Below are 25200 nucleotides of genomic sequence, written 5' to 3' on the forward strand. Positions count from 1 at the left end.
AGGGTAAGAGTAATCAAGTCTGATGATGATGTCCTAGTAGTATGCCCTACAATCTTAACAGAGGATGGCATGCAAGCTCAGCACCTGGGAGCTACTTTAGCCCTGTATCGTTTAGTGAAAGGGCAGGTGAGACTTTTTAGGCCTAGAGGCTTCAAAAATGATTTGTGAAATAATGGATGTGCAGGTTAGACATTTCCAATCTGAAATTGTGCTCCAAAATCCAAATCTTTTTGAGCACTGACATGATGGCACAAATGGAAAATTTTATACCAAGAAACTATTCACAAAGAAAATTATTTTAATATATAAAATTGTCTTCAGTCTATGTGTATAGGTATGTATGAAACATAAATGGATTTTGTGTTTAGACTTGAGTCTCATCCCCAAAATGTCTCCTTATGTATGCAAATATTCCAAAATCTAGAATCTTTCTGGTCCCAAGCATTTTGGATAAGGGATACTAAACCATTTGAGTTTGGCTTCCTTTCACCCCCTAAACACAGCTCAATCTCTCTCTGTCCTTCGATAGAAGTCGAAGTCCAAAAGAGACAGTTTTTTTATCTAATTTTTTAGCTATACTAATTTACAGATTAAAAGTGCAATTTCGTTCACTTAAAGAGAATTTTTCAAAGTTTGTTTTCTTTTGGGGGGATACCACAGATTGGACCTAGGAGCAACTACTGAGTCACATCCCCAGCCCTATTTTGTATTTTATTTAGAGACAGCGTCTTACTGAGTTGCTTAGCACCTTGCTTTTGCTGAGGCTGGCTTTGAACTTGCAGTCCTCCTGCCTCAGCCTCTTGAGCTCTGGGATTACAGGCCACCACACTGGCTTGTTTTCTTTTAGTGTTATATTGTCTCTTAACTTTAACATTATAGACATTGGTTTTTTCAGCTTTAGGCTATATGAATAATATATTTCCAGTTTGAGGAAAGATAAGAATAAAGTACAACTGAAGGAATGGTTTCAGTTCCATTCTCTTTAACAGAATTCATGTTCTTTTTAAAACTTGGCTTGTTGGCATTTCCTTTTTATAATAACTGGGAAATTAGAGCCATTGAAAATTTTAGCTGCTAATTAAGTGGAACTCCAAATAGTAATTCTTTTCTAATTTCTGGCCAAGTTTGTATGACTTTATTTTTGTTTGCAAGATAAAGTATTGTAAGCTATATTTACTTGGTAAAAATTACAATGTCAGAGAGATAATTTTGAGTTCTTTCATACTATAAAATTAGATTCCACCCAATATAGTTCATTTAAAATACTTTAATTTATAACTTTAATCAACTGCCAGAATCTCAAAGGAAGTTTTGTATGTTTTTTAAGTGCTCTATGGTTCATTTACATTTTATATAGTACCACTGTAGGAATAAATAATAAACATTTATTCTATAGTTTACCATGCTCTAGGAATAAGCACTTCACATGTACTGACCTAAAGTTAACTTTGGAATAATCTTATGAAGAATATTCATAAGACATTGAAGAGACTATAATGAAGAGACTATTGTTATTCATTTTTAAATGCAGAAACTAAGGCACAAAAAAGTTACTGCCCCCAAAATCACATAGCTAATAAGTCAAGAAACCTGAAAATAATAAGCTACTTATGAATTTGCATCATTTGCATATGTATCTTAAAATAGTAACTTACTAGTTTGTTCAATTACATTTTAAGAAGAATGTAACTATCCTTCTAAGCTTAGATCTGCTGAATTTGGATATCCAGTAGTGAAAATAAAATACTGCTTTTTTTTCCCTCCCATTATAGTCTGTTCATCAGTTACTACCTCCCACTTACCGAGATGTTTGGCTGGAGTGGAGTGATGCAGAAAAGAAAAGGGAAGAATTAAATAAAATGGAAACTAATAAGCCACGTGATCTTTTTATTGCCAAACTTTTGAATAAGTTGAAACAGCAGCAGCAACAGCAACAACAGCATTCTGAAAATAAAAGAGAAAATTCTGATGATCCTGAGGAATCTTGGGAAAATTTAGTTTCTGACGAGGATTTTTCTACACTGTCTTTGGAGTCAGCAAATACAGAAGATTTAGAACCTGTTAGAAACCTCTTTAGAAAATTGCAAAGTACACCCAAATATCAAAAACTTCTAAAGGAAAGACAACAGTTACCTGTGTTCAAACATAGGGATTCAATTGTGGAAACCCTTAAAAGGCACCGGGTAGTAGTTGTGGCAGGTGAAACAGGGAGTGGTAAAAGCACTCAAGTACCACATTTTTTATTGGAAGATTTGCTCCTAAATGAGCGGGAAACAAGTAAATGTAACATTGTCTGTACCCAGCCCCGAAGAATCTCAGCAGTGAGTTTAGCCACCAGAGTGTGTGATGAATTGGGCTGTGAAAATGGACCTGGAGGAAGGGTAAGATACTGTACTCCACCTCAGTGAGTGATGACATTACTCATTTTTGCTCTTGGGATCCAACTGGAACCTGGACCATATTTGATTCTGGATGTTATTGGTCATTCAATAGCATGTTTCAGGCACTTCTCATGTTTTTTCTAATTGGATATTATGCTATTGTCCTTCATATGAAAAGTTTATCATTAATCCTGTCATTAAAATTCTCATATAAAAGAAGACTATATTATCTTTATAGTTGAATGTTCAAATAAGTTATGTACAAAGTCAAACAAAAAATATAAACAGATCCAGATTTTAATCTATTATATCTTTTGCAAGTCTTTTCTATGGAATGCATCCCTGAATGATTTTCATTCATTCTTTTTAATGAGCAGAAGGGAAAAACAGCATAAATGAAAATTCTAAGCTATTTTCAAACCACATTTTTTTAAAAAAATGGAAAAAGGACTCAACTATTATCATGCATTTCATGTGTGCAAAATTGACTAAACCTTAATCAGGCTGACTAAAGAATTAGGGATTCATTTAATAAATTAAGCTGGTTAGAACCAAGTATAACAAATATAGCTCATGTAACTTTCAGTTTATTTACTTTGAATTTTTCTTTCTGGAGATGGCATACAATATTTTCATCTCTAAGATGAGCAACCTCGTTAATTTTTTTTTTTTTTTTTTAGCTAATTGGGTTTCTGTCAGAATATAAGGAGGAGGATAGACAGTTTCTTTGCTGCAGCTGTAGGGGGTGACACACATATGCATAAGTCAAAGGAAAGATTTCAGGAGTAAGAAAGAAAGTATGATAGGAATGGATGAGACTTGAAGATTTCCATTAGGTGTGATACTCGCTTTGTTCATCTGCTTTACAGGATTTTGGTGGAAGCTATTCTAAAATTCTGTTCCTGAGTACCTCAATGTTTTTGTTCCAAGATACTATAGTAGAAGATTAGTTTAATATTTACCAATGTTTTAATGATCATATAAATGGTACTTGACGCCAGCTGAACAGCTTTTTGCATCAATTCCTTAAAGGGAACAAAGGGTTGTATAGTTTTATGTAACGGGAAACACTTGATGATAATAAATTGCTTTAAATAGATTTAGACTACTCTATAGCAGCAAGATCAGCATTTAGGCTTCTTTTTTCTTTTTTCTCTCTCTCTCTTTTTTTTTTTCTTCTTTTTTATGTACCAGGGATTGAAACCAGGGCACTTAACCACTGAACCACATCCCCAGCCTATTTTTATTTCACTTTTTATAGCCTGTTTCCCAAATTACTTGTGAGAATATAATCACAAAATTTGTGTTCTCCTTCAGAATGTTTTGTGTGGATATCAGATCCGGATGGAATCTCGAGCTAGTGAATCTACCCGGTTACTTTATTGTACTACAGGAGTTTTACTAAGGAAACTTCAAGAAGATGGTCTTCTAACTAATGTGTCTCATGTTATTGTAGATGAGGTAAGTAAATTTTATAGTTGTGTCCAAATAGATTCTAACATTTTTCTATTAAAAAGATACTACTTCTGCCATGCCCAGTGGCACGCTCCTATAATCCCAGCTATTCCAGAGACTGAGGCAAGAGGATTCCAAGTTCAAGTCAGCCGGATAATTTGGCAAGACCCATCTCAAAATAAAAAGGACTTGAAATATAGCTCGGAGATAGAATGCTCATGGGTTCCATCCCCAGGGCAGCAAAAATAAAAATTTAAAAAACAGAAAGATGTTACTTTTAATACTAGCTAACATTTGTCTGTGCTTACTAACTAAATGACAGATACTTTACAAATAATAATTATTTAATTTTCTCTAACCATTGTCTCATTAATTATTTAATAAATGCTCTTTAATATTTGGTATATACTTGATATTATTCAAAGGATCATTCACCAATACACACACACACACACACACTTATATAAATTCATTATATCCTTCCAGCAACCTAATGAAATAGATATCTTTATTTTACAGTTGAGGAAATTAAAGTACATAGATGTCACATATTGCTAAATTCACATAGCCAGTAAGTTCTTCAACCCTGGCATTCTGATACCAGTCTGGGCTCTTTACCACTATTCTGCCTCTTAGTTTTTAAAAGGTTTGCTCTAACTCTTAAACAAAAGGCAAAAAAAATCATTAATATGTCATTTTTTTTCTCTCCAGATGTACCTACCTCTACTTGAATCAAATTGGAATACACACTGAGTTATACCAAAAGTTTCACACTATAATTATTTTAAATGGCATACTAGCCTATCTATGTTAAGTAATTTGATTGTGTATCTTTTTTTCAAAAAGAGATAAGATATATAGCATTTTTATTATTCAGAAAATACTAAAAATTTCTCTGGTGTGAAGTTTTTTGTAAATGTTAATTCATTCACTAAATTAAGAAAGCAGTAGTAAAAATTAGTCATTCAGTGATTTTTAATCAGTCAACAACAACATGGAGATTATTTTGTTATTTTCCTCCTTTTGGTTAGAAAATGTTAATAGAAATATTAATAATTAATATTGTGGTAGTAGGTAAGTATAGGAATTTTTATGTAAGGAGTCTTTTTTCCTTAATGGGGGCAGATTGTACCTTATCACTAACATGTTAGAAGGAGGCCAAATGGCTGTTTAGTAGGCCCTTGGATAACTCCTTCTCCCTGGAAGGGTTACCCATAGGGTGCACAGGATGATGAGGGTCACAGCTATGGCTTTGCATGGCCTAGACCTAGATTATATCAGTACCATCAAGAGTCAGAATGAGGCAAAAAATATATTTATAATGAGAAATATTTACTCCTAGGTGAGTTGAATTATTTCTGTCAGCTAGTCAGTAAGTTCTCCAGAACCTCCAAATTATTGGCAGAAAATTGCTTGGTAAATATAGATCCAGATGAACTGTAATTTAAAAACCAGATCAACTTCCAGAAGGTGTTTTCTTTGATGTTTAGTATTAGCCATATATTGTAGAAATGATTAACAGAATTGAGCTTCCCTTCATACCATCAACCCCTTAAACAATATAGTAAGAATAAAATAAGCCCAGTGAAATTCATTATCATGTTAAGTATAAGGATGTAAGAGATGTTGGGCAGAGTTCATTATATTATACAAGACTCTTTTATGAAGATGCTCAAAACAGTACTATTCCCTGGGGAATTGTATGATTGGTTTTAGTTTATAGTCAATGTGTAGATTAAGTAACGTTTTTTGCTGGCTGCTCATATACTTAACATACAATTTCTGAACACCTATACCAAGTGATCTTAATAGTCTACATATTTTATCTTCTTTTTTTTTATTTTTAATGCAATCTTTATCTGTATTGATTATCATCTGTTTGATGAGGTTTGCCAGACCCATGTCATCCATCAGGTGTTTTCTTTCCTGACCTTCAAATGTAAATATCCAACCGACTTCTAGATACTTTCAGTCTCAGAAACTTGGAATTCAGCATTTCCAAAACTCAGCTTTACCCCTTCTGCACATTCCTTGTATCTTGCCCCTTCTCTTCACTGAATCTCAGTGAATGATCCTCACAATCACCTAGTCAAACCCCCACAGTAAAAACATCCAAGCTTTTCTTTCTTTCCCCCAAGTCCCCTAAATCCTTTCACCTATTCATGTATATTCTGCCTTTCTGAAGTTCATTCACTTTTTTCTAAATTCACTGGTATCACCCTTATATGAGACCACCACATCTTATTACTATAAAAGCCTCTCATAAATTGAACTTCAGCTTTCTGTTTTGTTCTCCTCTATTACATTGACCAATTGTAGCCAGTAACCTTTTTTTTTTTTTTTTTTGTACCAGGGATTGAACCCAGGACCACTTAACCTTTGAACCACATTCCCTTTTCATTTTTTATTTTGAGACAAATCTTCACTAAGTTGCTGAGGCTGATGTTGAACTCTCAGTCCTGCCTCAGACTCCTGAGCATTTATTTTTAAAATAAAACACAAACCACATGATTTCCCTGCTTTAAAATGCTTTAATCACTGCCCTCCTTGACTTATTAGCATAAAGTCTCAGCTCTCTAATATAATCTTACACAACTATTAATGGGGTACCTCTGGAGTTTCTATTTTCCCCTGAAGTACATTACGATCTCCCTTTCCATCTTATGTACTTTATTTATTTATTTATTTGTTACTAGAGATTGAACATAGGGCATGATTTTATATGTTGGTGTCCCTTGACCTAACACCCTGTCCTCCCTTTCTCATCCTGTGGTTTTTTTGTTGTTGTTTGGTTTTTTTATTTGTTTTTTTGTTTTTGTTTTTTTTTTATTCTCCCACTACCTTTTTTCAAACTCATCATTCAATTCTCAGAATTATTGGCAATTTTTCTTGGTACCTTTCCTGATCACCTGAATTAGCTACCCATCAATGTGATTTTGGGCCACCATATACAATATCCCAAATGACTAAAAATCCTTAAATAAAGAAAACTGTCTGGATTTTTTTTGCAAACCTCAGCATCTAACAAAATGCTGAGAACTTACTGTTTGGTGGGCTCTGTTTTGAAGATTTTGTTTTATCTCATTTGATTATCCCAACAGCTCTATGAAGTTTACATGATTTGTGTTTTCCTTTTATAGAAAAAGAAATAGACCTGGAGATAGTTAAATAACTTGACTGAAATCACTAAGCCAAGAACTAAGCCCAAATAATTGATTCCAGAGCTCAAACACTTAACCACTACTGCCTGCCTTCCAAGCCAGTGAATGATGAACACAGTTTTGTTATCTTGATATAGTTTATCTTGTATGCTACTTTATATCTGTTATAAAAGGGAATAGAAATAAGAGTACAGAAAGAAGATAGACTTGTATATTTAGCAGATATTTGTTAAGTCCTGAGAATATATCTTGTTTATGCTGTATAGGAGATCCACAGTGATCTTCTCTAAAGTGCATGCACTGAAGGGCATAAAATTCTTTTTGGTGGATGGTAATAGTGAACCTGTCAGATTGCTACTGATTATCTCCATTTTTCCTACATAGTGGATAAACCATCTGTCTTCTGTAGTGATAACAGTAGAGTTTTATATTAATAGCAGAGAGTTAGGAGTCACTCCTTTAAGTAAAGTTTGAGAGACAGTCTACTCTTATCAGCCACATGTGGTCTGATCTCCAAGCCATATCCTAGGGTAGAAGCCTACAGTGTGGCAAGTGGAATTGTTTAAACCTCTTACTAGACCTTATATATGATTAATTTTGGTATATCTTTATATTAGGTTCATGAAAGAAGTGTCCAATCAGATTTCTTATTAGTTATCTTGAAGGAAATTTTACAGAAACGTTCTGATCTACACTTGATTCTGATGAGTGCCACTGTGGACAGTGAAAAGTTCTCTACGTATTTCACACACTGCCCTATTCTCAGAATTTCAGGAAGAAGTTATCCTGTTGAGGTAAGTTTTTCTTGTAATATGTGTGTAAGCAAAAGCTGCATTCGTAACATAGTTTTCCCAGAACATAGTCCCTTGTAGTTTGAGCCCCAAACTATTCCTTGGATTCTACAAGTCGAGAGAGGGCCTGGAGATAGCCTTGAGAATGACATGGCTGGTGCTGCCTTGCCTGAGAGAGGACAGGATGGAAAGGAGTGTTCTGACAACTGACCTAAGGGCTACAGAACATAAAACTTAGTTCTACATTAAAACCATTATATCCAGATTGAGAGTGGCTACCTGGCTTTAAGGAACTCTTTTTTTTTTTTTTTAACCTATTCTGTGTTTAGGGTCGTCTTTGAAGCTTCTTTTCTGCCTGATTTGGACACAATATCTTTATTTATTTATTTTTATGTGGTGCTGAGGGTCGAACCCAGAGCCTTGCATGTACTAAGCGAGCACTCTACCTCTGAGCCACAACCCCAGCCCCTTCTGCCTGATTTTAATGCTTATCTTTTTAGTTCAGCTGCTGAAGTCTATTCTTTTATCCATTTTCACATTTAAAAAATACATCATAATGTAATTTGTCTTGAGACTTAAGTGACAAACCCACCTGTATTAACAAAATTCTTCATTTCCAAGTAATACTGAAAAAAATTGTTTTCATAATCTAGTTTGGTAACATTCAAAAGGTGATAATCCCCTTTTTCTCTTTATTATATTTCTGAAATGAATTTGGGTTCACCCATTTATCTGCCTTACTCTATGCAGGTTTTTCATCTTGAAGATATAATAGAAGAAACAGGCTTTGTGTTGGAAAAAGACTCGGAATATTGTCAAAAATTTCTAGAGGAGGAAGAAGAAATAACCCTTAATGTCACTGGCAAAGCTGGGGGGATAAAAAAGTACCACGTAAGAAGAAAATCTTTTGAAAGAGATCTAGTGTTGATATCCAGGGCATAACCTGCCATGTGAATTTCATATGGCTCACGCAGTAGATTTGGGTATAATTTGGTAGAAGAGAAACAGATACGAGTGTGAATAAAGTTTAAAGATCATTTTTTAAGCATTGTTTTATAGTCTTTAATTTGTAATATAATTGTTCTCTTACATTGTTCTGAGCTATTCAAACACAAAAAATTAAAGGACTATGTAAATAAGAAGCAGCTTTTATAACAATTTCATAGCAGTGATCAATTATTAAGGAGTAAATTCATAGTGGTTTTATATACTTTGTCTTTTCACCATAAGTGATTAGATGGTGCAGGCCCAAAATCTAGATCTTTGCCATTGGTCTTCTTAGTACCCTCCCTCCTGGCAAGAGCCAGTCTTAGATATATAGGGACAATATTTAGGGCAAGCACAATTCTTCCTAGGGAGTTAGTCTCAATTGTGTGTTTTTAGAAACATCAGGAAAGCTACATTATCTGACATTTTAACCAGTGGTACTATATCCAGCATTTTGAGTACATCTATGACATTTCATTTGTATTTCATGCAAATATCCAAACTGATGGAAATACAAAATTAAAGTTACTTTATCTTTTAAAAGACAGAAAACCCCAGAAAGCAAAAGCTAAAATCTTTCTCTGAAATTCCAAAGATAGGAATTACAAACTAAAAAAACAACTTTAGAAAAGTTTAGTTATTTCAAAAGAGATTATTGGAATTTATAGCCAAAGTAGAATGTAGGAGGAATGAGGTAGGTATAAATTACCATATTAAAATTATTATGTCCTCTCTTGGCCTGACTGCTTTTTAAATGCCACAGAATAATACATAAATTATAGGAGAGATTTGAAGTTTTAAATTTTTTCCACTTGAAAATTGTACTCTTGCTGTTTTTTAACAACAGTAATGGTGACAATGAAAAAAGTAGATTTGAATGGATGTAAATAACTTCGTTTTTCTTCTTACAAAAATATTTAATGTTTTCATTCAGCTCTCTGTGGTGTGTTTCTTTTAGGAACACATTCCAGTTTATACTGGAACAAGTGCCGACTTAAATCCTTTTTACCAAAAGTACAGCAACCGCACTCAGCATGCTATTTCCTACATGAATCCTCACAAAATCAACCTGGATCTCATTCTGGAACTTCTTGTATATTTAGGTATATTTCTAGTGTCTCTCTGTTTTGATAAAATATTTCTTTATTTTATTAGCTATTTTATTAATATTTTAGATGCTGTTTTTTAATCTTCAATATTTTATCTTTTTTAAAAATTTCAGACAAAAGTCCCCAATTCAGAAATATTGAAGGAGCAGTATTGATCTTTTTACCAGGTCTTGCTCATATTCAACAGTTGTATGATCTCCTGTCAAATGATAGAAGATTTTATTCTGAACGGTAACTACAAATCTTCACTATATTCCTTGTAATTTTAAGATAGAAAAACATTTGAAACATTAAAAGTCTTGGGCTGGGGTTGTGGCTTAGTGGTAGAGCACTTACCTAGCACGTGAGGCACTGGGTTCGATCCCCAGCACCACAAAAAAAAAGTAAAGGTATTTTGTATCTACCCTCAACTAAAAAAATACATATTAACAAAAAAGTCTTAATCAGAGTTTTCAAAGTCTTTTCACCTTAAGTGAAAAATGTAAACAGTGAGTTAAATCTTTGTGTTTAATATTTCTATTATAGCATTTCATATAGTAAAAATTTTTACATACTATAGCTGCATTTGTTCTATTTTCTTAGTATGATTAAGTAGAGAGAATCCTGTGATTAAGCATAAAATGGTGACTCTCCCCCCAATCCACTTAACCTTATAAAAACAACAAGAAGCTAGGCATGGTGGTGCATGCCTATAATTCCAGCAGTTCAGGACGCTGAGGCAGGAGGATTGCAAGTTCAAAGCCAGCCTCAGCAACAGTGAGGTGTTAAGCAACACATGAGACCCTGTCTCTAAATAAAATACAAAATAGGGCTGGGGATGTGACTCAGTGATTGAGGGCCCCTGAGTTCAATCCCCAGCATCACCCCACAAAATAACTCAACAACATTATAAATTATCGTATTTACACAACTGTTCATCTGTTCTGATATAATTTACTATTGATATCACGGTTTTCACATTAACATTACGACATTTTAAAAAATTCTTTAGACCCTATATTTCATATACAATTTGAGCCACCTTAATACAAAATTCAAAGTTCTAAATGTTTAAAAATCTGAAACAATTCTTACCCCAAGCATTTCAGAGAAGGGATATTCAATCTGTAACTTGTTCATATTACATGGGATTTTATTCAACTATTCTATGAACTTTTGTGTGTTTAAATTTTTCATGATAAACCATTTGAAAATTGCTTTCTATATGCAAATAAACTTTGTTATTCTTTGCAGTGTCTTCTAAAGAGAAACTCTTGCTAAGAACTATGATTTTAACTTTCAGATATAAGGTGATAGCTCTGCATTCTATTCTTTCAACACAAGATCAAGCAGCAGCATTCACACTTCCTCCTCCAGGAGTCAGGAAGGTAAAATTCAGTACATCAAATTTATAGTGATCCACCTGATCATACTTCATGAAAACATTGTGACTTTTTATGATCGAAGGAAATTATTAAGTACCTACTCATGACAGACTCCTAGTGCTCTACTTGAGTCAGAAGTGAACCCAATATTAAAACTCAAGCATTTGAATATTTACATTACGTGCTATTAAAGGGACAAGACTTTTGACAGGAGTGGTAGTTGAAAATATGGCATAAATGTTGCTTGTGAAAAAAACAAATCACTACTTTTCCCAGGAAGGCATTTTGAAGGAAATTGGATATCAGGAGCTGTTTAAGTCCCAGGAGAATTCCTATTTCTAAGCTGTTTTTTTCCTGAATGTTTTTATAGTACAAAGATCATTATATTATGGAAATAGTCTCAGTATTTTCATTGTGTCCTCTCCTCAGGATTCTTCTTGACAAAGAGTATCTCAGATTCTGAACCCTTTCTCTGAGCACAATCTAGGAACTATGGGAAAGATATAGCTGTTGGAAAAAGCCTGACTGTAATGCAAGAGGCCTGGTTTCTAGTTGCTAAATTGCCACCATCTGTGTAGTCTTTGACAACTACTCAACCTCACTTTTCTTTAAGAAAGGTTGAATTAAACTGTTGATTTTCTAACTGTGCCTTGAGAACTATAGGGATCCTGAGGCTATGCTCTGATCTTCAACATTTGGGCTTCCCTGTAAGATTTTGTTTGAAGAAAAGAGTTCCATCTCTTAACCCAAAGGAAAAAAATTAAAATTTAAACACTATTGAAATATAATGATCACATAGGTCCCATCCAGCTCTTCATAATCTGGGTTTCATTTCCTAGAATAAATGAATAAGAAGCAATTATTCAATATCAAAATACACAGAAGTAGAGCAATGCTTATTGGATTTGACTCAGAATTTCCTAAGTTTTATCTCCAATTATTCAACAACAACATAAAAATGCAGAAGATTGCACTATTCAGTAATCACTGTTAATAATTTTAGAACTAGAGAGTTTAGACTGCAGAATTTATCTGTTTCTACCTCCTAATTTACAGGTGAGGTAATTCAGGACAAACTCATAAAGCAAAGATATAAAGAAGCAGGATAGTAAGCAGTTGTCAATCATCTGCTTTTTTTTTTTTTCCTTCTAAGAAATCTGAAAGGTTGCACTGAGCTGTCTCCATTCACTGACCCAGTTTCCCATTCTACTCTGTCATGTTTTAAGATGATTTACTAGAATTAGGGGAATGTTGCTTTTCTTATAATAAAAATCAACTTTAATAAACTGAGCTGATGAAACTAGAGCAAATTAATTACAAAATAATAACAAATTTTAAGTTTTTGTGAATAAAATTGAAATTCATTTTTAAAAATTCATCAGTTCTGCTGGGCATGATGATGCACACTTGTAATTTTAGCTACTTGGGAGGCTAAAGTGGGAGGATCGTTGAGCCCATGAGTTTGAGACTAGCCTGGGCAACCTAATGAGATGCTGTCTCAAAAACGAACAATACTAAAAATTCATCAGTTCAAACTATCTAAAGAAGTTTAAATGATGATATGTTGCTGAAAGTTGTTTAAATGTTTTAGCGTTTTGTTTATTTTCAGATTGTTTTAGCAACAAATATTGCAGAGACGGGTATCACTATTCCAGATGTTGTATTTGTAATTGATACTGGAAGAACAAAAGAAAATAAGTAAGTTTGAATTTCCCAGATCAAGACATTTTTAACCTGGAAAGAGTTTGGGGCTCTTGAATTGTTAGGAGAAATTACAGAATCATATAGGGAAAATCCCAAATGTCTTAATTCTGCCCAAAGCAAAAAGCCTTAGAAAAGCTATAGGAAACTTTAAAATGTCTGAGGCTAAATGTTAAGAATTTCATTTCATGGGGTTGTGAGGCCATTGTGCTACTACTTTTAGGAAAGTGCTAAAAAATTTTTACATTACTTTTTGTAGATTTTTTTGTTTCTAAAATAAATTGTTTAACAAAAACATTATTTGTGGGATAATAACAAAAGGACATAAATCTAGAGTCAGCTGGATTTAAATCTCTGATTTGTTATCTTGAAGAAAGTAAAAACTTTCTAATCATCAGTTTTTTTATGTGTAAGTGAGAAAAATGAAGATATCCTAATTGAAAGTGCCTTGTACAGGAACTGGAACATAACAGATAATCTTAACTAAATCACCAACAAAACAATTACTACTTTATAAATATTTTAATATTTATATTGCATAAATTGGGTACACTGCCTTTACTACTTTATAATTACATACACTATCCCTAATATTAGGACACTGTAGAAATATTTGAAAAATAATACTGTCAAATAAAAAATAAGTTCTTGATTGTACCTCTAGAGGAAATGTTTTCAGTGTTTAACTTATCTTATGAAAGGTATGATGAATTTTAATGTTGACACTAGCACTTCTCAAACTATTTCAAAGAATTCTTGTTACATAGGTATTCCACTAAAAAAAAAATAATAATAATCCTTGATCAGATTAATTTGAGAAAGGGTAAATGACACAAGCTTGTCTTTTTTCCTTGTACCAGAGCTTTTAATTTGGTATTAAAAACTTCATTATCAAAACAACCTATATTTAACTTAATGTTAAGAGTTAAATATTTCTGGGTTTTTCCAATTTTAATGTGAGTTATCTACTTATTTTCTCCTAAAACATTTCTTTAGGTACCATGAAAGCAGTCAAATGAGTTCCTTGGTCGAAACTTTTGTGAGTAAAGCTAGTGCTCTGCAGCGCCAGGGGAGAGCTGGGCGGGTCCGAGATGGCTTCTGCTTTCGATTATACACGAGAGAGAGGTATGGCACCTCATTCAAATTCAAAAAGTCCAAATCAGTACTAGGTGGCATTCCAGATAAATATTATCTTATTTTTCAGATTTGAAGGCTTTATGGACTATTCTGTTCCTGAAATCTTGCGTGTACCTCTGGAGGAATTATGTCTTCATATTATGGTATTTGTTATCAGGAACTTAGATGAATTTTTTTGTTCTTCACCCTTTTTAGAAAAAAAAAAAATATAAACTTATCTTGCCTTTATGTTGCTTTATAGATTTTCAAGTATCTTGTTCTTTAATATGTGCTCCTTTCCATCTTTTTATAAGTATAAATCCACTGTGCTTTGATTTTGCCATAAATACTCATAGTTTCTATTAAAATACAGCATATGTATTGAAATACAACCTAGATCAGTAGTTCTTATCAGGGGGACATGTGGAGTTGTCTAGAGACATTTTGGGGTTTCATAACTGGCAGGGATTGATAAATGTTCCTGGTCTCTAGTGGGTAGAGATGAGGGATGCTGCTGAACATATGAATAGTGCACAGGACAGCTCCCTAAAACAAAGTACTACCCAGCACAAACTTTTAGTAATGCTGAAATTGAGAAGCACTAACAGACCAAGGACTTCTAGACTGATAATATCCTCCTTTTCTTAGAGTTTTGACTAAAATCAGTAGTGAAGAAACCAAAAATGTGGACTGGAAGATCTCATCCTCTTTTCTACCTTTGCCTCCAAACACATACATCTCCCCAGCCCCACTATAAGAAAAATAATAGGGATAACCTTACACATTTACCCTCTTTGCTTAAAATTTTACTGAACTCAAAATTTAGTTCCACTGTTTGTGTAGTATCAATTCTTTCTGCTCACATACCAATTTTATCACTCTTTCAATCTGCAGAAATGTAATCTTGGTTCTCCTGAGGATTTCCTATCCAAAGCCTTAGATCCTCCTCAGCTTCAAGTAATCAGCAATGCAATGAATTTACTCCGAAAAATTGGAGCTTGTGAACTAAATGAACCTAAACTGACTCCATTGGGCCAACACCTTGCAGCTTTACCTGTGAATGTCAAAATTGGCAAGATGCTTATTTTTGGTGCCATATTTGGCTGTCTCAATCCAGTGGTAAGTGAAATGATACTGCTGCTACTTCACTTTAAATGTCATTTTGCTAGGAAATTCTCAAGTTTGGAAATAATTTTTAAGTTTTAAATTTTTATTTTATATACTTGAAAATCTATTCATTTACTTAAGTATACTACAGGTACTGTTATGTGACTTCAGTTTGTCTGAACTTTTGCTATCAAACAACCCACTTGAAATATTTATTTAGTTGAATATATGGTAGATAATTCAAAGGAAGTTTTAAACACCACAGATTTTGAAAACTAGAATCAAAACTTATTTTTTTTCTTTTATCTGTGTTCCCTTTCTGGGCCAGTAGTTATCAGGATTCTGTTTTCTCCATTCATTCATTCATTCTATGCATCTGTCTGAATCTTTGGGCACATATTCTGCACTGTCTTTATCAAGCTGTGTCCTTTTCTGGGCATAAATCAAGGTTGTTTAAAAACAACTATTATTTTCTCTCTTTTTCTTTAGTAATTAGATCTAGGTGTGGGGTTGGGGATGTCACTCATGGTAGAGCACTTGCCTACCATGCATGAGACCCTAGATTTGATCCCTAGCGCCACAAAAGGAGAAAAGAAGGAAGAGAGAGGGGAAGGGAGGGAAGAAGGAAGAGAGGAAGGGGTTACTCACCAGGATTGTGCCAAATTCAAAAAATTACCTCTACCATGATAGTTTGTCTGAAAAGTTGCAACAAGTTAAGCATATTTTTTTAAAGGGCATGGCAATCCGTGATTTAGCAGTAGGAGTTAAGATAACTGAGCTGTGATTCTGAGATTGCCTCTACCTACATGACAGACTATAAATCACTTATATACATTTTCAGTTTTTTTCTCTAATTTGGGTTCCTTACCTCCTTCAGAAGATAAAAATAAAGTAATGCATTTTTTAAAATGAAACTGAGAGTTACTACTTAAAATGAAAATATAAGTTAGCTATGATGGAATATGGTATTATTAAAAATAAGGACAACTTACAGTGTGATTGTTTTATGATTTGCTTTCTTTTATAAATCTGTTTCAGTGTATACTTCTAATGATAAATTATTTGGTTATTTATGGATAGGCAACACTGGCAGCAGTTATGACAGAGAAGTCTCCTTTTACCACACCAATTGGTCGAAAAGATGAAGCAGATCTTGCAAAATCAGCTTTGGCTATGGCAGATTCAGACCATCTGACAATCTACAATGCTTATCTAGGGTAAAGAAATAATCTACATGGTGGGCTGGGGATGTGGCTCAAGCGGTAGCACGCTCACCTGGCATGCGTGCGGCCCAGGTTCGATCCTCAGCATCACATACAAACAAAGATGTTGTGTCCGTGGAAAATTTTTAAAAAAATAAATAAATATTAAAAAATCCTCTCTCTCTCTCTCTCTCTCTCAAAAAAAAAAAAAAAGAAAGAAAGAATCTACATGGTATCAATATGCTAATGACCTGAGGTTATTTACTTTTTAAGAAATGAAATCTTTGTCATTAAAATTATTGACATTTCAAGTTTTTTTCATTTGTCACAGTATGTTAGAATTTCATAGTTTTATGCTCTTTAAAATTTAAAAACAATTTTCTTGAGATTACATATATTCATTTATCATGTTTGGAGTCATTTAGTAATTTATTACTATACGTAAACAAAAAGTTTATGTTGTAGTTGAAATTCTTATATAAATGTAGCTGCTATAAAAAGCAAGAACCTTTCTCTTTAAATGATTATAATTTAATTAAACCTTACTTTGGTTACAACCTCTGAAAAAGAAAACTTGGAAAGAAAACATAAACTTTATTCATTTATCAACATTTCATTTATCTAGATGGAAGAAAGCACGGCAAGAAGGAGGCTATCGATCTGAAATCATGTATTGCCGAAGGAACTTTCTTAATAGAACATCACTGTTAACCCTAGAGGTAATTAACACACTTCTCTAAAGTCAGATGGAAAACTATGATAGGCTTATTTTTAGGTGGAGGGGGGAAGAAGAAGAATGTATAGACTAGTGCTTGACACACAGTAAGAATTTAATAAATACTTACTGAATTAATAAACTTATAATTTTTGTTCCATTGTTACTTCCAACAAGTAACCAATATGTATGACATAGTGATTTAAAACAGTACTTAACAATTATATATATTTGGGAAATGATTTTTTGTTTTAAAAAGGCAGCATATTTCCTTAGAAATAACACTAGTATGGGAATTAGGATAGTTAACCTCTATCAGTCTCGGTTCCACTTAAAGAATCTCAAAGGGGCATAATTTACAGTTCTGAGTCTGGAAAATTGTTTTCTTCATTATACTAAAATATAGACAGACTATTATAATGAACTTCCAGGTAACCATTTCCTGCTTCCATAATTATCAACATGTGATCAATCTTGCTTTAATTTATATTCTCCTACTAATTGCCCTCTAGATTATTTTTAAGCGCATCCAAGGCATCAGATCATTATGTATATCTGAAGTATGGGATTTTTGTTTTCCTTAATATTTTCACACCTTTTAAAAATTTTCTTAATATTTATACAGTGCTTAAATATCCCTAATGATCTCATAAATTTTTTTAAGTTAATTCAAATCATGATCCAAACAAGGAATACCCATTAAATTTGGTTGATATATCCCTTAAGTCTCTTAATCTATAGTTACCCCCTCCTGTTTTTTCCTTTTTGTTTTGTTTTGTTTTTTAACAAACCAGGTAAATCATCCTATAGAGGTTCTTACATTCTGAAAATAGCCACTCTGGGCCAACTGACTGAAATTCAGTATGTGGAAATACTGGTTCCTTGGTCCAAAGGTGGCAATTTCTTCAGTTTAGCCCTTTCTCCTTTAACTTAAACCTTACCTTCCCCCAACCTCCAGATTGTTTCTCACTGCCTTCTTTGTCTGATCCTTTTCTTCACCTACTCTGACCTGCAAGGTTTTAGATCTCTTTGCCAACTCTGGTGTTAGAGCAGCTGTTTGGTCTTTCCTCCCCTGGAATCAGTGTTTATTTTACCCCAGACCAAAAGCCTAAAGAATATCCTAAGTGTAAATGTCACCTTTTAATTACTTATCTCCTGTGTACTTTGAAAAATGTTCATCCTTCCTGTAGTAATCTTTGCTGATTGGCACTATTAAAGGTAGAAAAATGTTTTAGGTCACAATTTTAGATTAAAAGAAGTCGAATTCTTTAGGAAATTAAGGTCAGATTCCCAGAGACAAAAGGTAGAGAATGTAATCACAGTTCTTTAATTCTTTTTCATTGTTATTCTATGACCATCCTCATTGAGTAAAAAAAGGATAGCTACTACTGAAACAGCTCTCATAGAAATGCTTATATTTTATAACATCTAAAATCTTACCATGGTGAAAGATCTGGCTCTAATTCTTAACTTTCCAGTATCTCTTTTCTCTACCCTAACTTAATTTGGGTGGAAGTCAACTAAATAATAATTTGGCATCTTGTCTGTTTTTTATGGAAAACAGTAATACAAATTACAAAGTTATTTGGAAATTTCTCTCTTTTAATCAATTGTGATTATGTCTTTTTTAAAAAACATAAATCAATCTAGGATGTAAAGCAGGAATTAATAAAGTTGGTTAAGGCTGCAGGATTTTCATCTGCCTCAACTTCTACCAGCTGGGAGGAAAACAGAGCCTCACAGACCCTCTCTTTCCAAGAAATTGCCCTTCTTAAAGCTGTATTGGCTGCTGGACTATATGACAATGTGGGGAAGATAATCTATACAAAGTCAGTGGATGTTACAGAAAAATTGGCTTGCATAGTGGAAACAGCCCAAGGCAAAGCACAAGTACATCCATCCTCAGTAAATCGTGATTTACAAACTCATGGATGGCTCTTATACCAGGAGAAGGTAAAGTACTTGTTCTTAAATTCTAGTTTTCAGAACATTTTTCTAGAAGTCATTTATAACAAGTTATGTCCCAACAAATATCTAACTTAGTTCTCAAATTGAGCTATTCTTTTTTGTGTTTGAAATCTAGATGTACATACATAGCTTCTCAAAAATAATACTTACGTCTTTTTCATTTAATAAGAGAAAAATAGTAGAATTTTCTCTGAATTTTGTACTTGGAATAAAGACAGTTATAACAGATAGTTAATTAAGGTATCAGTTAATAAAGTTTCAAAAGGGAAAAAAGACCAAGTTGTATGTTCCATTTCCAAATAAGAGGAATCTTGGATGGGGTAGTAGAACTATGGATTAGTGGGCAAGAGTCTGAGTCATAGTATCACCTAATTTAATAGCAAATATTTATAGATTACAATTAAAACAGTCTTCTGAATCATAGCTACATTGCTATTCCATTCTCTTACTTTAAATGTATGGTAGAGATTATGATGACATTTTATTTGCTTTATATTTTGGTTTTTTGTGTGTGTTTTTTGTTATTGTATTGACTCATGTTTTAAGGCAGTAAGAAAGAAAACATCAAATTGAAACACATTTCTTCCCACGTTACTATAAGAGTGACTTTATTATATTTCTTAACCTTTAAAGTAACAAGAATCCATAATTTCTAGCACTGGCTTGAAAACACTCAATATATTATCAAACTTAAATGTAAAACATGAGAAATTACTGACTGACTGACTGAACATTTATCTAGAAACCAGAAACTTTGAAATGTAATCATAACATTATTATGACATTAATTATTTAATATCATTAAATAATTACTTATACATAGTTTCATTTATGGTCAAGGCATATAATTCAACCTTACAGATAATATTTAAAATGCCTGGGGCTGGGGATGTGGCTCAAGTGGTAGCGAGCTTGCCTGGCATGCGTGCGGTCCGGGTTCGATCCTCAGCACCACATACAAAGATGTTGTGTCCGCCAAAAACTAAAAAATAAATATTAAAAAGTTCTCTCTCTCTCTAAAAAAAAAAAAATATATTTAAAATGCCTTTTAATACATAGGTGATGATAGTAATTACTGCAGAATTGAAAAATTCACATAAGAGAATGATTTAAAAAGAGTCACATTATTGAAAAATGCTTATATGAAACAGATAAATGAATTTTTGTTTTTAGACTGTGAAGTTGTTTCTCTCCCCTTTTTTTTCTTATGTAGATAAGGTATGCCAGAGTGTATTTGAGGGAAACAACCCTAATAACCCCTTTTCCAGTTTTACTCTTTGGTGGTGATATAGAAGTTCAACACAGAGAACGTCTTCTTTCTGTTGATGGCTGGATCTATTTTCAGGTACAGAGCACAGCTGATTTTATTCATTATATAAAAATTTTCAACTTCTAATAACATTGAAGTAGATTTTTAAGTTTTTATTGAGGTTTACTTACTTTTTTCTTACAATTTAAAATAAATGACTTCTTTATTTTATCCTGCCTGTATGGTTTTAAATCTATTAAATTTAGAAATCAAATTATATTGCTATTATAAAAGTATATATATTTGTTATCAGTAACAATTATTAACTTGTCATGTGTTAGGTATATCAATAGTTAATTTCATATGGATTATCTCAAATATAATATCTTAATAATCTTATTAGATATTTTTTTTTAATTTCCTTTCTATAGAGATGCTGCTATATAGAAACACTTTTCTAGATTACATGGATTAGTTATTGATAGAGCAAGATTCAGATGTAGAATTATTGATCCCCAAATTCAGGATCATTCATTCCACTGTGTTTGGCCACACAAAGACCAAACAGATTCAGTTTTTAATACATATTGTCAAGTTCTCTGTATAAATTAAACCTAGATATGCTTATTTCTGGCAATAAGTGCATCTGTTTCTTTGTAGCACCATCAACATCGACCAGCTTAAACTAAGCAAATCTAAAAAATTTTATTAGGCTTCACCATGATAGCTGTATGCCCAGATCTGTAGAGGTGAATTTTACATGTAACTTAAAAAATTTATCTGGCCAGGTACAATGGCACGCATTGTGTAATCCCAGCATTATCAGAAGGCTGTTGCAGGAGGATCAAAGGTTCAAAGCCAGCCTCAGGGGCTGGGGTTGTGGCTCTGGTAGAGTGCTTGCCTAGCACATGTGAGGCACTGGGTTTGATCCTCAGCACCACATAAAAATAAATAAATATAATAAAGATATTGTGTCCATCTACAACTAAAAAAATTTTTTTTAAAAAGCCAGCCTCAGTAACTTAGTGAGGTCCCTAAGCAATTTAGAGAGACCTTGTCTCTAAATATTTTTAAAAGGGTTGGGGATGTGCCTCAGTGGTTGAGCACTACAAGGTACAATCCCCAGTACAAAAAAAAAAAAAAATTATCTGGTACTTTGTAAAAAAGTTTAGTGGTAGAAATTTCTATTGTTGGATTGTGGTGATGGTTGCACAATTCTATAAATTTGCTAAAAATCATTGAAATTAGATACTTAACAATGAGTGCGTTTTTATGGTTTGTTAAGTTATACTTCAATAAAGCTTTTAAAAAATTTCCATCCCCAAACTTTAGTCTTAACTCCCACGAATTATATAAGAAAAGTTATTGGAATAATAGTTGCTTTATTTGGGGAACAAATATCAAATTTAGTAAGAATATCAATATGTTTGCATAGCTTAACTACTAGAAGTAATTTGCTAATGTTTTTCCATTGTGTTTATGTTAAAAGTCAAGCTTTGCTAAGGCAGGTAAGATGAAAGATATATAGTCTTACCTTAATTTATTTAAAGACACTCAAATTCACCTGGATCAATTTTGTCCAATCTGTCATCTTCTCTCAACAGGCTCCTGTAAAGATAGCTGTAATTTTCAAGCAGCTAAGAATTCTCATTGATTCTGTTTTAAGAAAAAAGCTTGAAAATCCAAAGATGTCCCTTGAAAGTAAGTGTTTGATTATGATGACAGTGGAAGAGAATATATATGTGGAAGACAGTATTTATAATTTATTTTAAGTTAAAGCACACGATAGCACATTGAAGTTATAAATTCCATGTGACTAAAAAAAATTTTAATAAAATCTATTTTATGCTGAATTCCATCAAACTCAGATAATTTCTGATTATTCACAAATTACATATTCTCTTAAGATTCTTTTAGTTTATCTGGGCATAGTAGTACACCCTTGTAATCCCAGAGAACAGGACCCTGAGAAAGGAGAATTACAAGTTCAAAGACAGCAAGGCCCTCTGCAATTTAACAGGATCTTGTTTCAAAATAAAGAAAAAGGCTGGGGTTAACTCAGTGGTTAACCACTCTTGGGCTCAATCCCTAGTATCAAAAAAATAGAAAAAAAAAATCTTTTAACTCCTACCTCTTCTAAACTTTGCTTCTAAACTGACCATTTCACAGAAAAAAAAGGGATAATAAAAATGAGCATAAAATTTTACTACTTAATTAGCATCCTAGTAAACTAGTAACATAGTTATTTAAAAAAAAAAATAAGAATTAGGAACTTTCTGTTAGGTTTACCATGCATTTCTCACAAATGCAGAATTGTTAATCTGTAAAAAATAAATACATTATCCTTCAACAGAAATCTGAAATTGACACTTAACCATAAAAATCATCCTGACAGTTATAAAAATGCAGGGTCCAAAGGACTATCCCAGACATACTGATCTCTATAGGAGAAACCTATAGCCATTTTTTTCAGTCTTTTATTCTGTATACTTCTGCTTTACTATCATCCCCCTTTTAAATGCAATTTATTAAAATTAACAAATTTCATTTATTTAATAATTTGGGTTATATTTCTAATGGAGAATGTTCCACATTTAGGCTTTGATTGGTTACATCCTTATGCTTTGATTTAACATCTTTTCTAGTCCCTGTATTTCTTGTAAACTAGTGGTTGTATAATAGAGACTTGATTAGAATGAAGTTGTAGGAAGAGAATATCTTCCTATTGGTGCTATATGCTTCCCATCACACCATCACATAACATTTGTCAAAATTTCCATTGCAGGGTTGGGGCTCTAGCTCAGTGGCAGAGCACTTGTCCAGCATGTGTGAGGCACTGGGTTTGATTCTCAGCACCACATAAAAATTAACAAATAAAGGCATTCTGTCCACTTACAACTACAAAAAAAAATTTTTTTTAAATTTCCATTGCAACTACTGAAATTCAGAGCATTTAAACCAAGTGTAAATGCAGAATTCAGTATTAGAATTTAGAATTAGCTCTGATAATTACAACTTTTCTAAAAGAGTGATTATGAGATTCTTAGGAAGTCACAATTTCAGGGTAGTTGTTAACAGAACAACCTTAGCAAATAATGCCTCCTCTCTTGATGTTTGTCAAATCAGTGGGTATTGGTTCCCTTTGTTATGTAGAGAAGCTTGTCACTTCCCCATTGACACCTCTCCAAGAACACTTCCCTGTTACAATTTTTTATTTCCTTTGGTCTAAACATGAAGAAACTGATAACAGTTTCTTCTTCCTTGCCCATTTTATGGAAATCCTGCCATACTCTGAGGAACATGGAAAAGTCAATAGGATTATTTCAACCAGATGAAAAAGTTGTAAGCAAACATCTTATCTTGAATTTTTAAAGAAAATATTTCTTACAAAGAAAAGAAACAGTTTTTACCACATTATGTCTTTGGACCTTAGCCTGTACATAATCAATGTTGACTTTTTTCCAAAATGTTGATTTTTTTTTTGTTATTGTTGTTGAATTATAGTGAAACTATAATAATAGATAACATTTATAGGACAACAAATAATATTTTATAGGTATCTCTAGTATTATAGTGAATATTGTTGGTTTTGATTTTGTATTCTTAATTTAAGAAAATATTTTAAAGAGAATTCCTCTTATTTACATGCATATACATTGGAAAGTTAGCCAGTGTTGAATTTATTCATGGGTGTTTTTTTTTTTTTTTTTACTCAGATGACAAGATTCTACAGATCATTACAGAATTGATTAAAACAGAGAATAGTAATGGATATTGAAATTAAGATGAAGATACAATCGTGAAATTATGTGAAAATGGACCATCTTATTAAGTATTTCATTATCTAAAATGTTGGTACTAGCCATTAACCTAAAGGTGGTGGGGGAAGAAAAAGCACAGACTTTCAACATGTGTAATTTTCTAGTTACTTTTTAATGATGATTATTCTCAGTGTATTTGCCACTACATTTACAATAAATTCTTTGGTATCATCCATGTTTTGCACACCGTTATGTGCCTTAAGGGCAAGACCTTTGTCTGAAGTATCTGTAACTTAGTATTGTGATTTTCTGAGTAGCTGCCTCATCCTCTTCTGTAGTATCTATAACTTAGTATTGTTATTTCCTGAGTAGCTGCCTCATCCTCTGTCAGCCCTTGAGGTTTGGAGAATTTAGACCATTTTAGCCCAGAAAACAAAATGAACTTAAAAGCTATTATAATTAAATTTCCATAAAAAAGAACAACTTCAGAAGTTAGTTATTTAACAATTGATACTCAAAATTGGAACCTAAATAAGTGTACAACCAATAGATTCCACCTCTTTCTGTAGCAGAAAACATAAAGATGTAGTGCTGGAGGATGGCCAGAAATGATGAATGCTTTACTTATCAAGTTTGGGTTAGATAGCTTGCCCTATTTCGTCATTCCAAAGCTTTAACATTACCACCTTTGAACCGAGCTTTTGGTACCCACAAGTGAACAGGTAAGTTGAGATAGTAAAACATGCATAGATATTTTTCTTTTTTTAACTTTTTTTTTTGAGATAGGGTCCTGTTATGTTACCTAGTCAGGCCTAGAACTCAAAATCCTCCTGTCACAGCCAAGTAGCTGGAATTATCACGTGCTACCACATGCAGGTTTAGATATTTTTCAGTCATTTTATTTGTTTTGCTTCCTTTTGAACTCAGGGGCACTTGACCACTGAGCCATATCCCCAGCCCTATTTTGTATTTTATTTAGAGACAGGGTCTCACTGAGTTGCTTAGTGCCTCACTGTTGCTGAGGCTGGCTTTGAACTTGCGAACCTCCTGCTTCAGCCTCCCAAACTGCTGGGATTACAGGCATGCACCACTGCACTCGGCTACTTTCTCATTTTACATTAGTAGATTGTTAG

At 33.1% G+C, this 25200-nt stretch overlaps 1 protein-coding gene across 2 annotated transcripts in view; it reads left to right on the plus strand.

Annotated features, from left to right (window-relative positions):
- The window catches only part of Dhx29 (DExH-box helicase 29), a 45806-nt gene extending 21506 nt beyond the window's left edge, over positions 1 to 24300 (plus strand). Inside the window, exons 10-27 of one of the 2 annotated variants that reach the window (XM_015497300.2) lie at positions 3 to 126; positions 1773 to 2381; positions 3699 to 3842; positions 7615 to 7791; positions 8539 to 8679; positions 9734 to 9878; positions 9998 to 10115; positions 11167 to 11251; positions 12858 to 12946; positions 13946 to 14074; positions 14154 to 14229; positions 14960 to 15184; positions 16253 to 16389; positions 17000 to 17093; positions 18740 to 19042; positions 20271 to 20402; positions 21911 to 22007; positions 24023 to 24300. In XM_015497300.2, the coding sequence (XP_015352786.1) occupies positions 3 to 126; positions 1773 to 2381; positions 3699 to 3842; positions 7615 to 7791; positions 8539 to 8679; positions 9734 to 9878; positions 9998 to 10115; positions 11167 to 11251; positions 12858 to 12946; positions 13946 to 14074; positions 14154 to 14229; positions 14960 to 15184; positions 16253 to 16389; positions 17000 to 17093; positions 18740 to 19042; positions 20271 to 20402; positions 21911 to 22007; positions 24023 to 24084 (2887 nt within the window). In that variant the 3' untranslated portion in view covers positions 24085 to 24300. The remainder of the gene's footprint in view (positions 1 to 2; positions 127 to 1772; positions 2382 to 3698; positions 3843 to 7614; positions 7792 to 8538; positions 8680 to 9733; positions 9879 to 9997; positions 10116 to 11166; positions 11252 to 12857; positions 12947 to 13945; positions 14075 to 14153; positions 14230 to 14959; positions 15185 to 16252; positions 16390 to 16999; positions 17094 to 18739; positions 19043 to 20270; positions 20403 to 21910; positions 22008 to 24022) is intronic. The other variant, XM_048800034.1, reaches the window with a different exon arrangement.
- The last annotated feature ends 900 nt before the right edge of the window (positions 24301 to 25200 follow it).

This window comes from Marmota marmota, unplaced genomic scaffold (assembly GCF_001458135.2).
Source record: "Marmota marmota marmota unplaced genomic scaffold, marMar, whole genome shotgun sequence".
NCBI classification, from domain to species: domain Eukaryota; kingdom Metazoa; phylum Chordata; class Mammalia; order Rodentia; family Sciuridae; genus Marmota; species Marmota marmota.